Genomic DNA, 24,492 nt, shown 5'->3' with positions numbered 1-24,492 from the left:
AACTAAGGTCACTGCTAACATACAAATGTTAAAATGTTGTAATATGGCTCTTTATCGGGAAACCAAGAAACTAGAAATTAATATTTTGCTAGCTAGCAAAACACTTCCACAAGCACTTTGAATTGTAGATAGATGTAAAATGGAGGAAGCAATCTTCCAATGCAACTGCACTGAAAACAGAAACTTGCAGGCCAAACTTGCATCATCTAGCTTATAAAGGTTAAAGGTCAAAGGCATTTCAGACATGCATGGTTCTGCAAGGACCTAATGAAAATCCTCCAGTGTTTAGTGACATCAGCGCATGCCGAGTTTTTGCCTTCTGACAAGCATGATGAAGTGGCAACATGAGAAAAATAATGTGAGAAAAATGTGGCATTTTTGCATTTTTTAAAAGCAAAGCTGAGAGGGAGAGGGGGAAGTGGAGCTGAAGGGCCGTGAAGGATGTGGAGGAGAGGAGGTTTGTGGGATAAAACAAGGGGTGAAGGGGGAAGGTGAAGGGGAGCGAGGAATAAAGAGGGAGGAAGGGAAGTTAGAGAAAGAAAGCGGGAGAATGCAAGAAACAGAAGAGAGGAATGTGAGGAGAGAGGGTCGGAGTGAGTGTTTGGAGCTAAAGGAACAAGTGAGGGAGAGGAAGCGGTAAAGAAAAGAGGAGATTAATTGTAAAAGGGAGAAGGGAGGGATAAGGAGTGGCGAAAGCGAGGGGTGGAGGTTAGGGAAAGGGGACAGCATAGAGAAATGAGGGAGAGAAAGGAAAATCGAGAAGAGGGGAGAGATGTGGAGGAGATGAGAGAGTCAGTGGATGTTTAGACAAAACACCCAAATGGGGAAAAGAGGATGGTGGGTCTGTGAATTTTGGGGACTAAAAGGAGATGTAAGTGGGCACAAATAATGAAGGGAAAGAGAAAAAAAATGGATCAATAAAGGAAGAGGAAAGGAGAAGAGACGGGGTAGCGAGGGATTCAGAGGAGGATAAGAGGGTAAGTGGATGTTCTGGGATGGAACAACAGATGGGATGGGGGAGAGGCAAGAGGAGGAGGTGGAGAGAAAGGAGGAGGGAATCAGTGGATGTTTGGGGCTAAAAGGGCAAATTAGACCGGGAAAAAGAGACGGGGAAGTCGGGGTAGAAAAATTAAGGGGATAAATGGGAGATGCGGGGAGAGGAGGAGAGAGGATGAGAAGCAGAATAAAAGAGAAGAATGAGGAGGGGGGGGAGCGAGCGATGAGGAGCAGACGAGAAAGGGGCAGAGTGTGTGTTTTCCGGACTCAAAGTGTGTGATTCAGCCTGGCTAATAAGCAACAGCGCTCAAGTGGCACTCGTCTTCTCCATCCCTTCCTCCCGCTCGCTCTCTCCCCTTCAATAGACCCTTTCTGGTCTCCCTCTCTCCCCCTGTTGCTCTCTCTTCCTTTTCATTTATCATTTCCGCCTCTCGTATTTGCACAAGAATTTCTCGTCGAAAAATAAATTCCACGCAAAGGACATCCGCTGGTGATCGTGAGTGAGCATGAACACAGTGAAGGGACACACAGGCACACACACACACACACACACACACACACACTCACTGTCTTAAAAGAGCACAAAGATGTACACACTTACGCTTTCCAGACACTCAGAGACGCACAATGCTCAACAAGCTTTTATTTCATGCCTCTTTTCATTGTGGCATCTTGTAGCTAAGCAACAAGTATGAGCAATCTGTTCTTTGTGGTTTTTGTGTGTATTTTTTGTGTGTATTTATATAGGATTCTGCAGCGGCTTTTATTCAGCACATCACTTGTTTCTGTGCATGTGCGCCGTCTTTTGTGTGGTAACTATTTTCATTGAAATCTGAGACAAAGTTTGCATGGGTGCTTGTATTTATTTGTGTGTGTGTGTGTGTGTGAGAGAGAGAGAGAGAGACCATTTACAGTATAGGGCATTTTATCTTATGACAGTGAATCCTAGAAGGTCTAGGGCCCACTTCTGAGACACTTTTTCAAAAAAATTTCTTTTCAAGTTTCTTTCTTCTAATATTAGCAGAGGCTTATTCAACAAATTGTACCCTGTTTTTAGGCATCTCACCTTCCATTTTACAGTATTTTGTTCAGCCTTCCACATGTTGAGAGGCTGGTGGGGGACTGCTCTTCATATCCACTACCTTTGGATGCCATTTTCTCCAAAGTAGTTTGTAGGAACATTTATATTATTCTGCCCTGCACCTTTAGTTCCCAACCCAGTCTTTGAGAAACATTGAGAAACATGGTTGGGATTCCTTGTGGCTGAATAACAAGCAGCTCAATAGCAAGTAGTAGTCATTGTCTCTGTTCTAATACTTCAGGATTTTCCCAACAATTCATTTGTGCACCAACAGTGCGGCAAGCATGTTAAACGTTTGACTTGGCTACTGTATATCTTTAATGTCTGTAATTATAGTTGAGTAAGTACATGTGATAGACCAGTGATTAGTTTTCAACTCCCGCTTAATTTCAGCTGTCAGATGAATCGCTTGAAGAGACGAGCTTTTCACTGTGCGCTCATTCAGCTGGGAGCGCAAATGAAGCTTTGAGAAAAAAAAAGAGAAATATGACAGAGAGGGTGGGAGAGATGAGGTCATGCAGAGAGAGAGAGAGATAGTGAGAGATTTGAGAGAGTCGGAGTGATCAAGACGAGACAGATTGACAATCAAGCTGGAATCAATGTGTAAAATTGCCCGCTGGAGAGAGAACATGATAGATAAAGTGTGAAAGGTAGGATGGTTTACGATAGAGAGAGAAAAGGAAGCGAGACAGATTGTTTGGGGTATTAACAGGTCTTGTTGTGCAATAAGAAAAAACCTTGCTTACAGCTTACTTATGGACATAAACACAGAGATACAGAGAGAGAGAGATACAGAGAGAGAGAGAGAGAGAGAGAGAGACCATCCACAGCTATTGCAGTTGGCAGAGGCATTAGGCAAATAGGCATGTCGCCACGGGCATGGCTGGGAGAGTCAGAGGGCACATTGAGCCTAGACAGCCTGCCTAAATGATTTTATGCCAGCCAGTTTACCACCTGTGGCACACACACATACACACACACACACACACACACACACACACACACACACACACAGAGAAGGCTTGTCTAAATAATGTTATGCCAGGCAATTTTCCACCTGTAGCACACACACACACACACACACTCTGACTGATTGTCAAAATGATGGCATGCCAACCAATTCCCCCACTGTGGCACTCTCTCTCTTGCACACACACACGCACACACTCATTTAGACAGCTAGTCTGAATGATGTCATGGCAGTCGATAGAGCGCTAATTACTCCTCTTGCTTAAACGGCGCAGCTTAACCGACGGTGTCATTTCCTGTCAGCGGCATTTTAAAAACACGTGTCACTTCCTGTTAGCCTGGAGAGGAGAAGAGAAGCAACCTGACACACAAACAGTGTCGCCGACTCGTTCTTGCTCTCTCTCTCGCCCCCACACTCTCTCTCTGTCCTCTCCCTCCGTCTCTTTCTCTCTCTACCCTTGCCCCTTTCTTTCTTCCCTCTGCCCCACCTGCCAGCACTGGTGATCTTTTGTTGTCAAACTTCATTAGTGGAGACGTCAACTAATTAGAGCGAAGCACAGGCTAGGGAGATTAGGAGGAGAAACACGATAAAGGGGGAAGATGAGGGAGGGAGGGAGGGATGGAGGGCAGAGGAGATGGAGATGAGCAGACGATAAAGAGAATAAGAGGGAGTGGGAGGGAGGGAGGGAGAGATAGATGGGGTGGGATGGAGTTAGGGATGGAAATGACAGTAAGAGATTATTACCTGGGAAACATGGAGATTATAGAAAGAGGCGAGAGAGCGAGGGAAGGAGGGAGGGAGAGAGAGAGAGAGAGGGATGAACGTGACCGACATTAAGAAATTAGGAAAAAATTATCAAAAATTGACTTTTGCGGAGATAGACCGATAGAATTGTGATTAATTACTGTGCTACAAGAGTTAAGGGAGAAAACGTGGATAGAAAATTGAATACAATACAGAAAAAAATGGAATACATTAAAGAAAAACATGATTACAGTAAAGACAAAGGATGGTAAACACATGATGGCCAGTAACTCTTATATTGATTACATTGATTCTGAAGCTTTGTTCTTTTTTTACATGTAGGTATTGCAGGTGTGTGTGTGTGTGTGTGTGTGTGTGTGTAAGTGTGTTAGGGGGTGTTTCTGTAAGTGAGAGGGAGCGGCAGAGTGAAACAGAGATACAAGATACAGAGACCGACAGATAGAGATAATGCATTGACTAGTGACGGTTGTTGTGGTCTAGTTGAGCCTTGTACGACACAACTGATAACGATCCTCTGCTCCACAACTAGACACTGGGGAGAACACACACACACACACACACACAGATGGACACACACTCTCACACACAGATGCACGCGTGTTTGCGGGCGTGTGGACAGACAAAGACTAGTCCACACTCCCTCTTGTCATGATCAGTCAATAAACTACATTTCTCTGTTGCACTTCCTCCCAGATATTGACTGTGGTTTGTCTTGTCATTGTCAAGCAATGCTGCCTTGCAAATATGAGTTACGCTGAAAAAGTATTTTTTAAAAAGCTGTCCATTTAATGTATTAAAATAGCTTAGAAATACATTAAATAGCTCAACTAGTTTTCCATTTTGGACATTACCTTACCTATTGCCTATTGCAGGGTTTTTATTTTAATTTCAGCAAGCAGCACAAGTTGAGTAAATCCAAACTCATTCAAATCACAGAAGCAGTCTTGCTTACTAGCTTATTACAAGTGGCTTTCATGTGTTTGGTTGCACATGAAGAAAACTAGAGCTGTCCAAGCAAAAGAGTGTGCCTAAAATGCCTAAAATGTGTATTGATTGGTCTGTCTTTAGACAATACTCTAAAATGAATTGAGTCTCCTCCCATAGGCATTTTCTGTCACCCAAATATAAGACAAATCAAAGAAAAATCACCTTTGTATTAGAAGCAGTAAAATTTAAAACAAGAATTATGAGATTTCCAACACTAGACTGTACACTTTTATAATTTCAGCTGTATGCATTTGACTGCTGAACTCTGCCTGCACATCAATAGCACAAATATACAACAGTTAATCTGGTAAGCAGTCCTGTCCTGTCTCTTTCTGTTATGTGATATGTGTGTATGTATTTAATGGTTGTTGGTACCTTAATGTGTCCTTTGAATTGCCCCATGTGGCATAAATAAAGTTCTACTGAATTGAATTGGACTGAATATTAAAAATAAGGGTACAATCATTTCTCAAGCTTGTGTCTGTGGAGTCTCCCACATGGCAAAAGTACCATTTTGTTTTAATAATTCTGACTTCCAGTTAATTGATGCAATTTGTATCCTGGGCTTGAAAGTTTAAAAACCCCTTCCTTAATGCAGCTAATTTAATTAGGAGGTTAATGTTCATTTACTTTTGCATTGAAAAGGGTGAGATAGTCATCTGTAACTGTGGCATTTTCTAAAGCTATAAAACCAGTTATTGTTTGTTGTATTGATTCTCCAAATGGGTATCATGACTTTGCATCACTGGGAATGAAAGTGAAATGTCCTACTTGCCTTGAAAAGGGTGAAAGAGCCATCTATACCTCTACGGTCTCTAAAGCTTTTCAGTCAATTGCAGTTTATCTTTTCAAGCTTTATTGATTTTCCAAATGGCTATCATGACTTTGTGTTTGTGGGAATGAAAGGACCTCCTACTTTACTCCAGTATTGACTGCACTGTGCATTTTTTTTCCAGGCGGTCAACGGTGGTGTCAATGAGTAGAATTTTTCTCCTTTTTTTTGTCTTCTTTGTTCCTTCCAAGAATGAACACATACATACACACACACACACACACACTCACTGACCCACACATACACACCACTACTGAAGTAAAGTACAATTTCACTCCCTCTGATACTGAACTTTACCGCTCTACATTCATGAAAGAGATGTCAATAGACTATTTTAGAAAGAGGAAAGGCTTTTAACAGTCTCCGCTTTTTTTCTTTTGTTCAGCTTCTTCTTTTCCTATACACACACTCCTGCACATTTGCACTCTCTCTCACACACACACACACGCACACACACACACACTCGCACAGATGTGATAAATCAGTTTGAGCTCACGTGAGGAGGGTCTGAGTGACATATTCCCCCTGTGCCACATCTAAGAGCAGACCATACATCACCTGTGTGTATGCACGCTTGTGTGTGTCCGCATGCATGTGTGTACGTGTGTGTGTGTGTGTGTGTGTGTGTGTGTGTGAGGCTACTCCATTGTCCTACAGCCATTTTCTGTCTGATTTATGAAACCTTTCAGCTCAAAGTCATATGTTATAGAGCACTAAAAAGATCCGCTTGTCCTTTCTTTTTCTCTCTCTCTTTGTCTCACTCTTTTCTGTTCTCTGTCAACCTCGCTGTCTTGTCCATGTCTTTCTTTGTCTATTTCTGCTTCCGTTTGTACCGTTATGTTTATTTCTCTTGCTCTGATGAGGAGGGAAAATGGTTGTTTGCAGCATGGAAGGCAAGGGGAATGCTGGGAAGGACAGATGATGGGAATCAAAGATGAGGAGAAGTGAAAGGAATAATGTGAAAATGTTATATTCTTAAGGGTTTGGATGAGAAAAGATAACCTTGTTATCTAATGACCTAATGAATGTAACCTAATGAAACTGATCAAAAAAGAACAGAAAAAACAAACACAAATCACTCCTTTTTCTTTTTTTTTTTTTACTCTGTATCCCAATACTCAAAATTCTGATCTTTGCCATGTGGTTGCAAAACCCCTCAGTGTTCCTCAGACCACAGTGAGGATTTAGATTGAATCTACGGGCAACACACACACACACACTCACACAAAGACAGGTGGATATGACAAATCACTGAGTTCTCCTTTAGGAACCAACACTGGTGTTGGTAATGGATTTGCCAGATCACTTGGCATGGCGTTTAAATATTGATGATGTTATTGATGACATGATACTGACCCTGGCTTTAAGCAAACCTGCCTGAAAATATGTTTTCTTCTACCTTTGATTGTGTCGAGGTGTGCTTGATTCATTATTTCAGACTCTTAAACACACTACAACACATTTAAACTGCACATTCACATTCAAATAAATTAAGCAGTCAGTTATTTCTTTATTTTATTATTTAAGCCACACTATTAGAGCACTATTTCATCCAGATGTTTTTTAAGGGATTGTGTTATTATAGCGTTTGGCAGATCATTCATCATGCCGTTAAATATAAATGATGATATTACTGACCTATGATGGCATATTATTTAATCCTGGTTTCAACATAGATGAATGAATATTGTTCAAAGTCTACATCATGCCACTGAGTCTTGCTTTTAGGTAGCATTTATAGCCATAAAACTCTTTACTGGACTGCTTAATGTAAAGATGCTGCACACAGAATTTTAAGGATGGATTTAAGAAATTTCAACTTTTATAACAAGGCCTGTAAATATTTATAGGCTTTAATGGCATGGATGTATTCCCTTACTATGGACATTGATATATCTGAGGAACTATCTCACCATGTTATTAATGGAACAGTATTCTTAATTATTAATAGCAGTATTATTAACAGCTACGCTGTGTTGCCGATTCTGATTTTAAACATTAATAGAATTATTATTGGTGTGACGGAGCGAGAGGAAAAGATTGATCTCTCTGTGTGTGCGTGTGCGTGTGTGTGTGTGTGTGTGTGTGTGTGTGTGTGTGTGTGAGTGTGTGAGAGAGCGAGAGAGAAAGTGATTCTGTGTCCTCTGAAAACATTAATTCTGTGTCTCAACCTCCAGCACCTTTTCCTTGTCTCTGCTGACCGGAGCTTGGCTCTGCCACGGTCTCAACTGGTTTTCGAAGCCTGTCCATCCTTGCTGGACTGAAGCTGAAACCTCTTACTGTATCTCACTACATCCAAGCCTTAAACCAGCCTCAGTATCCTAGACCTGCACTAAGACATACAAGAATTTTGCTCCAAAATGAAAGCTATCCACCATTTGAACAAAAATGGACAAGTGCAATTATGTGAAAGTACTTTAGTTGTAAGCAAGTATTTTTAATAAATAGTAAGTAAGATGGAATCGTGTACTTACTATGAAAGCCCTCACATCAAGCACAAGCAAATAACAATGCTGGAGTTTTATGCTGTGTTATTACACCATGCTAGACAATCCTATTGTTGTTTAATGACCACAAGGTAGTTAAACAGTGAAGTCATACCAGTCTGCTTTTATTATGGAGCATTTGTTCCTCCAAAGCTGATCAATAGCTATACCTCAATCTGTGGTCACGGAACTCTGTGTGTGTGTGTGTGTGTGTGTGTGTGTGTGTGTGTGTGTGTGTGTGTGTGTGTGTGTGTGTGGTCCAAGTGTGTTTGTCTGTGTTTGTGTTATGTGTTTGTTTATTGCATTTTTTTTTTCTTTCTCTCCATCCCCTTTCTTTTATGTGGGGTCGTAAATCGTATAAAGTAGCCCCTGTGTGTGTGTGTTTGTGTGTATGTGCGCGCGTGTGTGTGGACAGAAAATGAATGTTGTATACATTTTAACACCCTATTCTCACAGGCCCTCCGTCAATGGACTGGAGCAGGGGGTGGGGTTTGTTTGTGTGGGGTGTGTGTGTGTGTGTGTGTGTGTGTGTGTGTACTGGGGGGGTTTATACAGGCTCTCTGTGACACAAGTCATTTCTTCTATGATGCATAAGCTAAACCCAACAAAACCCACAGAAGTAGAAGCACAGAAAACCAGAGAATGGAATAGAATACAGTAGAATACAATAGAATATAACAGTGGGCAGTATGGCAACTCAGTGGTTAGCGCTGAATGGGATTGTCTGTCTTGTTCGTCCTGTGATGGACTGGCAACGTGTCCAGGGCGTTTCCTTTCCTTCCACCCAATGCATGCTGGGATAGACTCCAGCCCCCCATGACCCTAAATAGGAATAAAAAGTTAAAGAAAATGAATGAAAGAAGAGAATAAAATGGGATTGAAATAAAAAATAACGTATTTGATAAGATTATGAGCTAGAACGGCACAGCAAAATGCAATTCAATTAAACACAATAATATTGGTAAACATATAGCAGTATAACATACAGTATAACAGTAGAATATCGCTTCAACTATACATAGAAGTTGATAGAACAGCAAAGAATAGAAAAGGTGGCTCAGTCATCAGGTATGGTTAGGGTTTGTCTGGTTTTCCTCTGCTTCCACTCTCCTCCCCCTGCATTGTGTGTTCCTGCTGACACAGCTCTCTCAGGGTAGAGTATAGAGCACAAACACACACACACACACACATGCACACATAGTCCAGATTGTGTTTCACTATAATGCATTCCTCTCATAGAAGTATAAATGCAATTTCCCTCTAGAATGTATCCACCCAGCAGCCAATCCCATGCCTCTAGTGAATCGCTTGAATGGAAAAAGAAATGCTGAATGAATAGCACAGTATATACTACATTCTAAACATTTGATACATTTATACAGTATGCACTATTTTTGTTTATGTTCAATCCGTTCAGAAATTAATCATAACAATGCATTTTATTGGTATGCTCCAAGACAAAAAAAATCACAAGAGATTAACACTATTTAACTTAAAAATGAAAATGCAAAATAAGAGGATAAACAACTATAAATAAGAACAGATAAAGAGATTACATGAATTGCAGGTTAAAAGCAATTTGAAACAAGTGAGTTTTGAGGACATGCATTGTAATGTACTGTGATGAGTAATATTTGTCACAAATCTGGTATTGCTGTTATTACTGAGATTGTCATTGGTTATGCAATATAGCTGCTATGGCTGTTTTTACTGTTTGGTGGCATATTATATCATGCTGTGATCAAAATGCCTTTATAAAATGTCTAAAATGAGCATATGATGATTTGTAACAACAAAAAACATTTCATCTACACATTTTGAAGTTCATAGATTAGAATTTGAGTTTCATTTTAAAATTTTGCAGTAGTAATAGGAGTAGCAGTAGTAGTGGCGGTAGTAGTTTTGGTAGTATTAGTGTTGATTTAAAAAAAATAGTCTCTATGAACACACTCTGCTCACAAGTCCCAAGCCCTGGAGTTGATCCTAACCCAGCATGGCATATAAATTGCACCTTGAACGCTGCTTCTCTTTAGGGAGGGACTTTAGCGGTATTGAGGATGGATGATGGGGATGGGGATATTCCACTGTATTGTAATGTCTTTTCAGCACCTGTGCACTGCTATTGTTTTGGGAGGGAGGGTATAGGCCTAAGTGTGATATTTTTGTAGAGTGAGAGGGTGCGGGCTCCATGGGGAGACTGATGTACAAGACTGTTTAGAGCAGTAGGTAGATAGAGAGAGAGAGAGATAGAGAGAGAGATAAGAAAGTTTAGTCTGGTAGTAGAGAGAGTGAAGCAAATAGATTCTATAGCAGGACATTTAGAGAAAGGTGTGTGGGTCCGTGTGTGTGTAAGAGAGAGAGAGAGAAAAAGCACAAGAAAAAGACATGATTTGTGATGTGAGACGGAGCGTAATGCGTTTTCTATGATATATTTCTGCAGATATTACACTCATTCTCACAGCTCCCAGGGTTTATGGTTTCATAGAGATGAAGGGAAATGAAGGAACGAGGAAAGGCAGAATAAAAGAATGGGGCGGAAGAGAGGAGAAATGAGAATAGAGTTGAATGGTTTTCATCCAGAATGACTTACATTTTTAACCTCCATAATCATTTTAATATTATTATTTTGGAGGCAAAGTTCAGGCAAAATTCAATCACGTTTCATATTGAGTTCTGCTTTCGTGATAAGAGTAAATTATCTTCAAATGATATTCTTGCAGGCCTTAATTTATCCTTTGATAGTCATTAAGCTGTCACCAAGCTTTCAAAAGTGCAAGAATAAAAGAACAAAAAAAGAGAATCACTGACCAGGTCCCTTATCTTTAACTTCGAGCTGCATATGTCAACAAAACGTAAACATAATTGATCAGAATAACGATTTTTTTTCCCATGTACTTGCTAATCTGCTAGCTATCAACTTTAATGTGTCATGTCATTAGCTGGCATGTCGCTAACCTTTTATTAGCATGTTGCTGGCATGTAGTGTGACGTGATTCTGGGGTTTTTCCCACCCCATCATCCCTGTGGAATGTCTGGCACTCCTGATGGCCAGACATACACACACACACACACACACACACACACACACACACACACACACACACACACACAAACACAGAAAGCATCGTCTTTGGACCGTTAACGAGGTTTAAATAAAGACTGAGCTAAGTGTTTTTTATTCTAATCTAATCCCTTCTCTGTTGGCTGTGTGTGTGGAGCTTTACTCACTGAATGGTCATTCAGAAAGACACACACACTGCTGAGAGGACACACTCACACACACACATACACACACACACACACACACTAGCAGAAACATGTAAAGCTAGGCCGGGGAATAATAATTTCTTTACCACGAAGACAAAGATATACTTCAAGGAACTGTTACACGCATTTACTTCGCTGTGCTTGTCCACTTATGTACATTCGCCTTGTGCGCGTGTGTGTGTGTGTGTGTGCTCAGCATTAATAATTGTTTGAGTGTCTGTGGCTTTTTTTTTTGGACTGGGGGATTTCCAGCTTCACAGAAACAAACACATGCACACATAAAACAGAGCAATATCTGTGTCACATGCAATGTAACTGGGTAACTGTATTTTTAACAGTTAAACTAGTGTGACCTCCTGTAAGACTACTGTTGTGTACTGAAGGCCTTGGAGACAGGGAGGGATGGAGGGAGGGGGGTAGAGGGCATGAGAGATGGAGTGTGTTTGTCTGTGTGTGTGTGTGTGTGTGTGTGTGTGTGTGTGTGTGTGTGTGTGTATGTGTGTGGGGCTACATTTCTCACTTCTCAAATATTGCCTGGATGTGTTCATCGATGCATTTTTCCTCCTTCCATCATTTCCATTCATGAAATTGAATGCTGCAGTTATAATGTGCATATGCATATGTGGATGATATGACTTTCCATATTTCCATTTTTTTCTGTGCGTGTGTATGTGTGTGTGTGACTCACATGGGTGCCCAGGGTTCAGTGTTGATATGTGTATGTATTTCCTCTGTTGACAGAGAGAAAGAATATTCATGGAACGATTGATGTTTTTGTTTGCTTAGCTTTTGCAAGAGAAAGAGAAAAAGATGGAAAAATATATATAGATGCAGGCAGTCAGAAAGAGCAGGAGATTGATCTATGTGTGTGTGTGCGTGCGTGCGTGTGTCAAGTCTTTATCTCTGTCCTCAGACCTCTGCAGGTTGATGCCAGAAAAATAACTGTTTGAAAAATAGACAGTTCTATTGGCTGGCTCATCATCAGATAAGTCAGCTGATTGGTGGTGATGTCAGGCTGAGTTCTCAGAGCGTTTCACATCATGGTGATCTTGACGTGATTGGGCTGCAAGACTTATTAAAACATGCCTGGGAACCTAAAATGGGTCAGCGGCCTGTTTATGTTGGTCCCTTCATAACATGAGTGAGACTAAATTTACAAAATTTGGCTAAAACTGCTGTTGTGGGATATATGGAAATTCTCTATATTCACCATAGAGATTTAAAAGCTTCAGTTATACCCCAATGTCTTCACAACAGTATATTTTTGACATGCATAGCAGAGTTTTATCCACATGCTTGTTTCTGAAACCATGTTTGTGTGCTTTTTTTATGCTCCTCTGTGTGTGTGTGTGTGTGTGTGTGTGTGTGTGTGTGTGTGTGTGTGTGTGTGTGTGTGGAGCAGTGTGGACAGGATCCAGCAGCTCAGAAGAGAATACCAGCAGGCCAGGAGAGAGGGAATGGCGCCAGCCTATGAAGAACTGGACCAACGACGCAGAGGACCCGAAAACGACACACACAGGGTGAGGAGCACAGACACACACACACACACACACACACACACACACATACACATACATGTGGACACACAAATGTACAAGTGTAAGTCCACAGAAACGCACAGACACACCTCAAAACACCTACAAGTGTTCTGATGTCTATGATGAAGTGTGTGTGTGTGTGTGTGTGTGTGTGTGTGAATGAATCTAGGAGAGATATGGGAAAACACAAATGCTGACAACCATGTTCCAATTAGAGACGTTCATACTCTCTTAAATTAAAATTCAAAATGAGCTACTACATATTTACTACTACATAAAAGCATTCTATGCATTTTGCGTTCTATGCTCAGTAAATACAAAACATAAATTCAATTAAAAATAATAATACTTTATGAATAGTGAAGTAGTAATTCTGAGGTCATCATCGTCAAATGAATCGAGATGAAATGAATTTGGCAGCAAATAATGTTGTTAAATGTTTGCGCCCCTCTCCAAGCACCACAGGGAGTTTAAAGGAATTTGGAATTGCATTTTCAATTTTGGGATTTTATACTTCTCTATTTCTTTTTTCATGATCTCTATTAATCTGAAGTAGTTTTGAAGACTTTTTAGACTCTTCATCAGTCTCTTTTAACATTCTCTCCAGTAGTCTGTATACTGTATTAGTACTAATTGAGTTTGTCTCTCCGCAGTAACATTTATTTAAGCAGTATTACACTCGAGGGTGTGCTTTACCGTCATTATTGGCACGACAGTGATGCGGTCAGGACAAAATAAAAGATATAAACAAAATGTATTCATATTGTGGGGCAATTCGCTCTCAAAATAAAAAACTTTTTGCTAGTGTTATCTCCGTTTCCCTGGAAATACATGGGGTCTGACTAATAACTGGAAAACAATCAGTCACGTCAGTAGACTCCTATGTAATGGAACCTAGTTTACTACTCCAGCAAGTAGGCCGACCCTTAGCAACGACCTAGCAACAGAAACGATTTCTAGTCCCTGTTGAGTCAGCCAGCCAACTTGAGCTAATGCTTTCTAGAGATCGCGGGATTTCCCAAACTGAATAAATACCACACATATAAACACAAAACTGCCTTGCTAGCTCAATCTTGTTGTAACTAAGATATCTGCTGAAAAAAATAATTTTTCCATGGATTTAGCTACTATGTCCGCAAACTTCACATGTATTTTTAAGCTAGTAGCGCCGTGTCACCGACTCACCGGCACAGCTGATGGAGGATGCCAGAGCGTCTGGTAACATCAAGGCTGAACAGAGTTATATTTAAATATATTGTTTGATAATATGGCGGAGTAATATTTAGTGATGAGCACGGCTAGGTGTGCTGTCATGCTGATTTGAGCACATTCTAAATGTCTAGTTGACCAATCAGATTGCTTGGTCAGAACTACCTGTTGTATAATAACAGCTTTCTTCACAAAAAAAAAAGAAAATCAGTAGACATCTCTGTTAAGATTGCAAGAGTGTGTGTGTGTGTGTGTGTGTGTGTGTGTATGCCTATGTGTGTGCACGTTGCTGTACTGTATCAGATATCCAAGTGATCACTGTGTGCTTGTGTGCCTGCCAGTGTTTGTGTACAGTAAGCGTGTGTGTGGTTATGTGTGAGGTTTCTTATTCCCTATCAGCTATCAGAGTGATCACTGCTTTTACTGAGTCTGCTGCGAGATCAAAGACCTCCGCCTGTCAGTCACAGTACTCTCTTTGATTTGAATGGCTCCTGTAGGCATTGAGCTGATAGAATTGATATGATGCAGTTTGTTTGTTTTTTTTTGTTTTTTTTTACTGAGGATCAGACACAGATGAGATGCATAGAGACTGTGTAGAGGCTGGTACAAAATCATCATCACATCCTCATAGATATTCTTTGTCATGTTTTATAAAAGGGATAGATCCACACCTGAGTCACGCTAGAAGCCGTTGCTGTGCTTCTTCAGTGTGATAATTTGAAGAGTTCTAATTCAAAATGCTGTAATTCATCAAAAAAAAAAAAACATCCTTATCTGAAGTTCATCATTTAACATTTCTAAATGATGAAGATTTAGCCTGCAAAAGTGTTATCATTTAGTCAACCAGGCACTTATGTCATCTACTGTCCTTGTTCTAATTTTCAACCATTTTCTACGAGTAGGTGTCGCTTCTTTCAAATGATGGCATGGTAATGGCGTCTCCCCTTAAAGCCTTGCGCCCAGCCTCTAGTAGTTATTATGAATTACAGTGATGATGGAGGAGGTGCATGGCAATACCTGCCGTGTTGTTTGACAGTTTTGTTTCAGGCTAGCGATTTGTTCCATGTCTGTTATGCTCTGCCACGCCATTGCTTCCACCATTGTCAAAACATCACTTTCTCAGCCACTATTTATTTATAAACCACAGTTATTTGTCACTCAACATTTAAACATGGGTAAAAGGGCATCCTGAGACTGAAATTTGAATTCGTGTAAAATGACACGATTGGAATATTTATTTCAAAGTCGTGATCACATGAAAGAGTTGGTCAGCCGCATCCTGTTATAGTTCTGTGGGTACACACAGGAACACAAGTGACAGGGAGAGTTTTTATTTTTACTCCCTTTCAGAAACACTGTCCAGTTCATATAAACAAATCTCACACGCGGCCCATTCAGGGACACAGTCCAAGTAGCTCTGAGTGCAGTCAATCCTCTCAGCTCACACGGGTTCTGGTGTCTTTCTCCCAGGCTGCACTGCCGATAGAGAGAACAGGAGGTAGATATGAGGTAGATATAAACAAATATTAATCTGCCGAAATGCCAGTGAAAAACTGTTGCACGAACGGTTCAAAGTTTAGTCCCGCCCACAAAGGCGTTGATTGGCCCAATGGTTTTTCCGATCGGGAAATCGCTGTTGAATAGAGCAATACCAGACTCTGAATTGATCGACCGAATCTGAAGAGGCGGGTCGCGATTCAGGAGTCTGGAACCAGACAGAAAGTAAGGGAGGAGTACCTGTATAATAGCGGAGCTCTGTTTGTTTGTGTGTAATGCTTTTTGCAATGTGCACTGCTTAGGGGAATTACAGTATGCCCTGTTTAAGCCATGCTGAACCCTAACAGTCCTGCATAAGGGAAATACAGTGTGCACTCATACACCAGACAGTACGGTAGAAGTCATGAGCAAGGACAGGATCCTCACTGCAGCCTGCGGACATCCACATACCAGGAAGCAGCTCGGCGATCTTCTATAGCGGCTAAGTCAATGCATGAATTAAATATTTTGTTCAGTGAATCTCTCAACACTCTGCTACCTCAGCACTTTGGTGTTAACAAGTGGAGTTTTTAAAGTTAAAGTAGTTTCACTCAATCCAATCATGCACAGCCCCACCACCCCCGCCCCACCCAAGCACCTAGAAAGCACTAGCAGACTGCTGCAATATGACGATATCAGGGTTTCCTATATACTGATTATACTACCCAGCCAGGTAAATTAAGAGCTGCAAATGAAAATGTCTGTTTTAAATTTATTCTGGCTTCTCTGATGCACTAAGATGGCATTCAATATTGTGGAGTTTTATGTACCAAAGTACTTACAGGTACAATGAATGTTTTGGAAACTTAAAACCTTTGCCCCTCTATCCATCCAGTGTGTTTAGCCAAAGTTATAGTTGCCCCACCTTAATGCACATCTACAAGTCATTTGGTTCGTGCCCAGCCAGGGGCAATCTCCTTTCCCCTGCGATCAATAGCCATACATTCACCCCTCTCTGCTGCCAAATGAGAAAACTTTCTTGTTTACAAAGCAGAGAGAGCAATTAGCATGCTTCAGAGGTGGAAATTAAGTTTGAAGTTTGAAAGTGAAAAAAAAAGAAAGAAAGAAAAACACAACAGTAGCAGTCACAACAACGCCTAAAAAGCCCACCTCATTAAGGATGATGCATTTATTAATTAAAGCAGCAGTGATTATTTACCTGAGTTGCTTTCTGTGGGAAGTGTGGAGTGAGGAGTGATGGTTATGGAGGCGAGCCCATTGCAAACTAATTCAATTTCACTTTTATTGGTTTGTTTGTTTCTCCAAAAGACGTCTTTTTTGTAGAATTTGCTGAATGACTATAAAAAATAAAAGCAAACCTGAAACTCTTTTGTTTAGGGTGAGAGAAAGAAGAAAGAAGGAGATAGAGAGAGAGCAAGAAAGAGAGAGAGAGAGAGAGAGAGAGTTCCTAATGCAGTGTAGCCACAGTATTTTGAGTGTGTTTTGTCCCTGTGGCTCCATTACCATCTCATTGATTCATGGTTATGGGTTAGCTGTCTTTGCTAGCAAAATTATGTCTGCCTAGAAACAATTATCAAGCAACAAAAGCCACACCACAAGTTTGTTTCCATGTGAGTGTGTGCGTCCTTTTGGGCTTGTGTGTGTATTTTGTAAAACAACAACAGACTTTTCCCCCTAAGGAGAGGGGAACTAAATCAACAGGGTGCTGTTCCTGTCACACACACACACACTCTCACACACACACACACACACACACACACACACACACACACACACACACACACACACACACACACACACACACACACACACACACACACACACACACACACTCCTACACAGAGGGTATGGCAGCCAATTGTTATTGTGGGTGGTGTGATACAGCCTTTATTACAGCATTTAATTATAATGAAAAGCATCCATCTGATTTTTTCCTGTTCTCTAGTTTCAAATATGTCTGTTTACAGTTAGTCATTTAAATTGCCCATGGTATTTGCAGTTTGCAGTGTGATGCAACATGAAATAACATGAAAACCTCAACTCTAGAACATACTGAGCGGTGTTACTGTCTACTCACAACACTGCTGTGGATTTTATTTTGTTGCATCTTTTATTTATCTGGGGAGGGGTTTGCTTGGCACATGCACTTTTTTAGCACCAGCTTGCGTCATGTTCTTTATGAAGTAGTCTGCACCTGGAGCTTTCCAGTACAACCGCAGTCTATGACTGATTGACCGCTGAGCAAGTCTTCTTGAGCATCTGGTGACTTTCTGTGAGGTCTGGAAAAGTATGGAACAGTATTCTTGTTCAGTCCTGAATCATCTGACTACACCTTTTATCTATTGTAGTTATAGACACAGTCATTTCACATATTGGGATATTTGGCATTGTGAAGAATAATATTCAGCTATAGAGTGACATGGTCTTGTTGACGTTCATATTGCCCAGCCACTATTGGCATACATCACATTGAACACCGAACAAAATCTACAAATTCAGTCATGAAATTAAGGTCTGGAAAAGTGTGGATCTTTTTAATTTTCCATTTAAAAAGATCCACACTTTTCCAGACCTTAATTTCAAATCTATAGGAATAGAATATTTCTGGTAGGAAACTTCTCTTTGAACGCCAGAGCTTTGATGCTGTTGGATACGTTTCATGTTTTTTACAAGAATGTAAGTGAATTAGAAGGCAGAAACCTGCTGACCTCTCCCCTCCACTTAACTCCTCTTGACAATAGCTTTACTGTGCTCACTGTATTTCAAGGGGAATGCCACTAATTAGAAAATGTAATAATTTAACTTAGCATTAAAATGCCTTGTGAAGTTGGCTTATAACCCTAACCCAAAAATGCAGTTTTAAAATATTTATTGTGTTTAACCATAGCTTCAGCAGGAGTTGTTCATGTTTACAATGTTAATAAAACAATACTAGTCCGAAGACAGTATTTTTAACATATATTCTTAAATTTGGTAACACCCGCCCCTCAAAGCCAGGTTGGACAGAGTGCCACTTACTGTTAATAGACTAGGAGTCAAGGTTAGGACAAGAACAAGAGACTCAAACTACTTATCATTTCCCCATTATCCCATCCTTGTCCCTGTCCTTTCACCTTCTTCCCTTAATTCTCCTCATCTGCCTCTTCCCTCTGTCATTTCTCTAGGTTTCTACCTCTCATTGTCCACCTGACAAATTTGAGGGCATATCTGTGTGAGAAGAGCAGTTCAGCTGCCCGACCTCCCCCATCGTTAAAACAGGAACAAATCAGTAAACTTGTGGAAGGGTGAAAGTGTTTTACACTAATCCCACCCAATACGAGTCATGGTTGAGACAGGAGACAAGACAGTGATTCATTTGTTTATCTGTTTCTCTAATTCACCTCCTTATCTTTGCCCTCCTCTCCTTGCTCTCCTCCTAATTCCTGTCCTGTTAACAATTACCAATGTTGTGAGCTTGAAAAGTAAGACTGAGTGAGACTGGTGGTGTCAGCAGATCATGAAGGCAGCTAATGTTGGAGGCAGTGAAATATGGTTTCATCAAGGGGGGTGGTGGGCAGCTAAATTAATGTCCATCATTGCATTTTCCCAAAATATCTTTAGTTAACTTGATGGATGCATTAATTACAAGGCTGATATCACCTCCCTTGATTCCACTTAGCACAAATTATTGGGTCCGCAAAGTTGGGGAAAGGAGCAATTTACCTTCCCACCATCCCCCAAGTTAATATTGCACAAATCCGTCAACTGTGGAAGCGGAGGAGTTTTATCGCACTCCACCCTTGGGGAGTTATGGTTAAGACAGCAGACGAGACATTTATTCATCAACTTATCTGCTGTCCCTTCTCCTCCTTTCTCTCATTGTTTTCTTTTGACATCCTTTCCTCTTCTTGCCTCGCCCTTTTTCCCGTCATCTGCCTCCTCCTCACACCACAATACTCCTCCTCGTCCTCCTTTTTCTTTTTTTCTTATTTTCTCTTAGCCCCTGAATACTTTGTATACACACACACACACACACACACACACTCCGATTATACCTCTAATCTGTTGTGATGGGATTCATTACAAGAGGGGTGCAATATATACATTTTTGCTCATAAAAAACAGCTTACTCTCTTGCATTACTTCAAAACTTGAGTCAAATAGATGTTTTTTTTGTGGTGTGTTTGTTTCTTTTGGTAATCTATAGCCCCTTGTGTCCCCACTTCACAGAGACCAGTAACATTTGCCAACTACTTTTTATGTAAATTAGTTTGAAAGTGAGTGTCCGATCTAATGGAAAGAGGTATTGATCAGGAAAGGTCAGATCAATAGGGGAAGGGAAAAAAAACATACGTAGTTCCAAACCTGAATCAAACTAAAAGATAGTAAAGGATTTGTGCAAATGCTAATGTTGCCTCACAGCAAGAAGCACACAGGTTCAATTCCTGGTCCTTTATGTGTGGAGTTTGCGTGTTTGCGTGGGTTTCCTCTGGTTTCCTCACACACCCCAAAGACATGCAAGTCAGGTGGAGTGAAGACTCTAAATTTCCTATAGGTGTGAGTGGGAGTGATTGTCTCTCTATATGTGTTATCCCTGTCCACAGTGTTTCCCTGACTTTTGTCCAATGCATGCTGGGAGAGGCTCCAACCCTTCTCGTAACCCTGAATAAGTGGGTAAAGAAAATGAATGAATAATCTACTGTAGTTTAGGACTCTAGTAAACCCTCCCCATATCCATATAAAGTTTACTTGGATCTTCACTGCTGGAGTTTGGATTCCAGGCCTGGAACTGTAGCCACATTGAGAAAAAAAAAGAAAAACGTTAAAGATGAGAATTGCACCCTTCCCTCGATGCTTTTTTTTTTTTTTTTGTATTTTTCTAATTTTGAGAGAGACCATCCCTTCACCTCAAAATTGCTGGCTGGAGGACAAGAGAACTTGAACCCCTCCCATGACATGCATATGTATGGATGAGTGATTTGAGTTGTGTGTTTTTACAGCGGCATACATACTGTGTACTGTAGATAGGAGTAAAATCTCACAGTGTGTGTAATATGATAATCTGGTGCTTCCATCTAAACGTTGAGTGCTCAGGGCCATATCATAGCCTGTGGTCTCAATCAGATGATGCCCTCAGTTTATTAAATGAATTGTCAAATAGAAGATGCATTCAGATTATTACAGCAAATTGACAATAAAAGCATTCAGCTGCCATTCCACTCTGTTGACCCCCTATCCCTTGTCAGCCTTGTTTATCTAGGGTGCAATTTCCCAAAAAGCCATCTCAGTTCTAAGATCATCTTTGTTCCATTGTCAGTCAATGGACAAAGATGTTGCAGTGCTAAAATGGTTTTATGGCTCTGCGGGCTTTAAGGCCTGGTTGCAACTTAAATAATAGCTTGCCTCTGAGTTCTTTACTCTATTCTTCTCTCTATTCTACTCTGTTCTCAAGTTTAACAAGGGAATGTATTCAGTATTCAAAGCTTTCAGTCTGTAATTTGAAAGCACTTCACACACCATTTCACAATATATGCTATGGATTTCAAAGGCAAGTCAAATTGTCAAATGGATTGGAGAGTCACCGATTACAAAGTACTGCTCAATTACAAACAGGTAATCAATATCATATTATATTTTGAAAGTAAACCAAGGGTCTTGCACAGGTCAGCATTAACACAATATACATTTTCACCTTGCAAAGTTTTTATATGAACAATGAGACCCATAGTACCATTTTTTCTAGTAATGTCTGTACTAACACATAGGATATTTTGAGGTTCTTACATGATTTAGCATATCTAGATTGGCAAGACTGTGGACAGTTTTGAAGATTTTGAAGATCATTCTCAATAATCTGTTTTCGTGATTTGGCAGACTGAACTCAAACATACCTGGATGGATTTGATTTTTTTAAGCATTCAACAATATGTAATTGTAAATTTAGAGGTAGTTATTGCTAAAGACGTGCTGCTCGGCATCGGTGACCGTAAACCTTTGATAAACCTCTCTTGGCCTACAAGTAGCACCCGTTAATATTGTCACTGAAGTTTAAACTCCATAATGAACATATAAATAGTTTTCATGGATTTGTAGATTCAAAAGCATAAACCCCCTTCCTTCCTATCTCTCCTCTGAAGATAATGATTCATACACAACGTTTAAAAGCAAGGGTCAGTGTTGCCTTCAACAAGGATTGGCATATGGTACAAATTCAGTGGGTGTTGTTGGCAGTGAAGAACAGAATGCTATTGGTCATCATGCTGGCAGAATTGCTCATCTGTATTGCCTCCAACTGCTACCCATGCATGGCTTCAACAGGATCTTGTATCATATCCTGTTGATCGAGACTGAATTCCCTGTACTGTCAGAACTATATCCGGTCCAGTCCTGTATGTAGTCATTCATAAATAAATGTATGTCTCTATGTGTTCATTGTGTGTATTCATTTTTGAATGTGTGCACCTTTTGGATGCGTTTTTGTGTGTGTGTGTGTGTGTGTGCGTGTGCGTGCGTGTGTGCGTGTGTGTGTGTGTGTGTGAGAGAGAGAGAGAGAGAGAGAGAGAGAGAAAGAAACTGTGTGTATATGTGAGTGTGTGTGTTTTTGGATATGTTTCCTCTTGGTTCAAGGTTCCAGTCCTTGATCCTCTCTGAACTGGGTCCAGTATTCTCTCTAACCTTGTCGCTGTTACTGTCCCCAGACAGACACACCATTGTGTGATTCACAATAGAATTTGGGAAAATCCCAGCCAGCTATTCCCATAACCTTTCTTATTTTTATCTTTGGCTCTTTCTAATTTCACTATGTTTTAAAAACCCTTTTAAATTTTCAACATCTTCAGTTTGTCTGGCAGGTTCAACATGTATAAAGTGAACAGCATATTTTACATTTTACATCAAAAAAATTGTACATCTCTCCTAACTAGAACCTTGCTTGTGTTGTATGAAAAGCTCATGTGTAAGTCGCTTTGGATAAAAGCGTCTGCCAAATGTGAAATTGTAATTGTAAATTGTAAATAGAAATGCTAAGGTTATTGCCTATTATGTCACGCTTAGGATAAAGAGAAATATTTTAGTACAGTGTTTCTTTTTTTGTGTTTGTGTTTTTATTTATTTATTTATTTAACCTTTGCTCTGGAATCCCTCATTTTCAAAATGTTTTTTTTTGTTGTTGTTTTTTGTTAACCAAAAACACTTTTGGATAGTATTCCATAATGAAAATCAACACTATTTTCCATCTGCAAACCTCTAGTGGACAGTAGTTGATTTAGCCTACCTTGCATTTCATAGACTTGATAAATTCTTTAACAAGACAGCCAGTACGTTTGGGAAGATATTGGAATGTTCACAAAACCCTGATGTTGGCATCATCTTTGAAAACCGCACTGCCTCAGAGAAACTTAAAATGCTTCAATAATATTATTGAGCCACTGACTCACAGTGTTGACCTGGACAGAGACACTGAGCCTATTCACAATGAGAAAGACAATTTAGTGCCATGTTCCGTGTGTGTGTGTGTGTGTGTGTGTGTGTGTGTGTGTGTGTGTGTGTGTGTGTGCGTGTGTGTGTGTGTGTGCGTGTGCGTGTGCGTGTGCGTGTGCGTGTGCGTGTGCGTGTGCGTGTGCGTGTGCGTGTGTGTGTCACCCACTGAAGCTCATGACTAACGGTGAGCACAGTAAGATTTTCCATTCCAAAGGAAGCAGAATAAAACTCAGTGGTGCACAATATCTGTCTATTTGGAGTACAGAGTTATTTAAGATCTGGCCTCCAATTGTTCCAGTGAGACTTTTTCTTTGTCTATGCCCTACAAACAAGACTTGTATGCTTGGGGAAAAGTCAAATTGTCACATTGTGCCACTTATGTTTAACCATGTAGAGTTTTCTCGAAACACATAATTATTGAATGAATTGTTGTCGTGACACTTGACAGTGCACCCCATAGACCCTTAGAGCTCAACATATTTCATCATTTCCCTTTCCCTTTTGATGCAAAATTAACAAGAAAGGCTTTTTTAGGTGGGAAAATGTTACTGGGGGACGAGTTCTGCGCTACTGTTTGAGTGTTACAATAAATTAAGACTAAACATCAAATTCATGTTGATTTTGGCAATATTTCGAAGTGCAATATCTGTCATAAATATATGGTATGTCTGAGCTTGGGAGAGATGTGTATTCCAGGCATTTGTGTTTCCATGAAGAGATTGATCATCAGAGGGAAATCTAATGAGCAATATTCCCACAATCTACTGTTGTGAAGCTACTGGAAGTGCTTCCAACCTGACAAAGACATTAGTTGTAGTTCCTGTGTTTGGGCTGGGACCTTTGACCTTTGCTGCAGGTCCCTGGTGGTCTGCAGTTTAATCAAGTTTTCCATTTGTTCCTTGCGGAATTTGAACTCGAATGTAGACATTAAAAGTGTGCCACAACTTCCACAAGTCATATTGCAACTGCGACATCTGTCCAAGCAATCAAATTTGGTATTTTTTCTTCCACATCTTGCAGCCTTATCATAAGAATAAGACTTTGTAGGACCTATATTAGAGCCATAATGGGGAAAGCAACCCCCTCTACCCCCCCCATACACACACACGTGTACACACCTCCCAACATGACCTCCAAACTGTTCCTATGAATGTACTTCAGCCATTATGAGAATAGAAATAGCCGTGCTACCTTGGGTGTTTAATAGGTGGACAGGCATGGGATCGAACCCTAACTCTCTCTGAGTAGAAATGGACTGCAGCCCAACCTTGCAGCTGAATGGGGTTCTTTGTTATTACAGACAGGGTCAAGAGGGTTGTTTGTGGCCCGCATGAAAACTGTTTTTCAGCTCTCTCTCCATTCTCTCTCTCCCCCTCGATTTTAATCTTGTTTAATCTAGTCTTCCA

General features: G+C 40.5%; 1 protein-coding gene across 1 annotated transcript in view; it reads left to right on the top strand.

Annotated features, from left to right (window-relative positions):
• The window catches only part of LOC139649449 (partitioning defective 3 homolog B-like), a gene marked incomplete at its 5' end in the record, with an annotated part of 162,052 nt that overhangs the window by 90,670 nt on the left and 46,890 nt on the right, over positions 1 to 24,492 (top strand). Inside the window, 1 exon segment of the mRNA XM_071525860.1 lies at positions 12,784 to 12,904. Coding sequence (XP_071381961.1) covers positions 12,784 to 12,904 — 121 coding nt within the window.

Source organism: Centroberyx affinis, unplaced genomic scaffold (genome assembly GCF_046629955.1).
Source record: "Centroberyx affinis isolate AG114_WGS23_722 - 3 ecotype Tasmania unplaced genomic scaffold, CSIRO-AGI_Caff_v1 ptg001345l_1, whole genome shotgun sequence".
NCBI classification, from domain to species: Eukaryota; Metazoa; Chordata; class Actinopteri; order Beryciformes; family Berycidae; genus Centroberyx; species Centroberyx affinis.
This window is presented reverse-complemented; position numbering and strand designations above follow the sequence as displayed.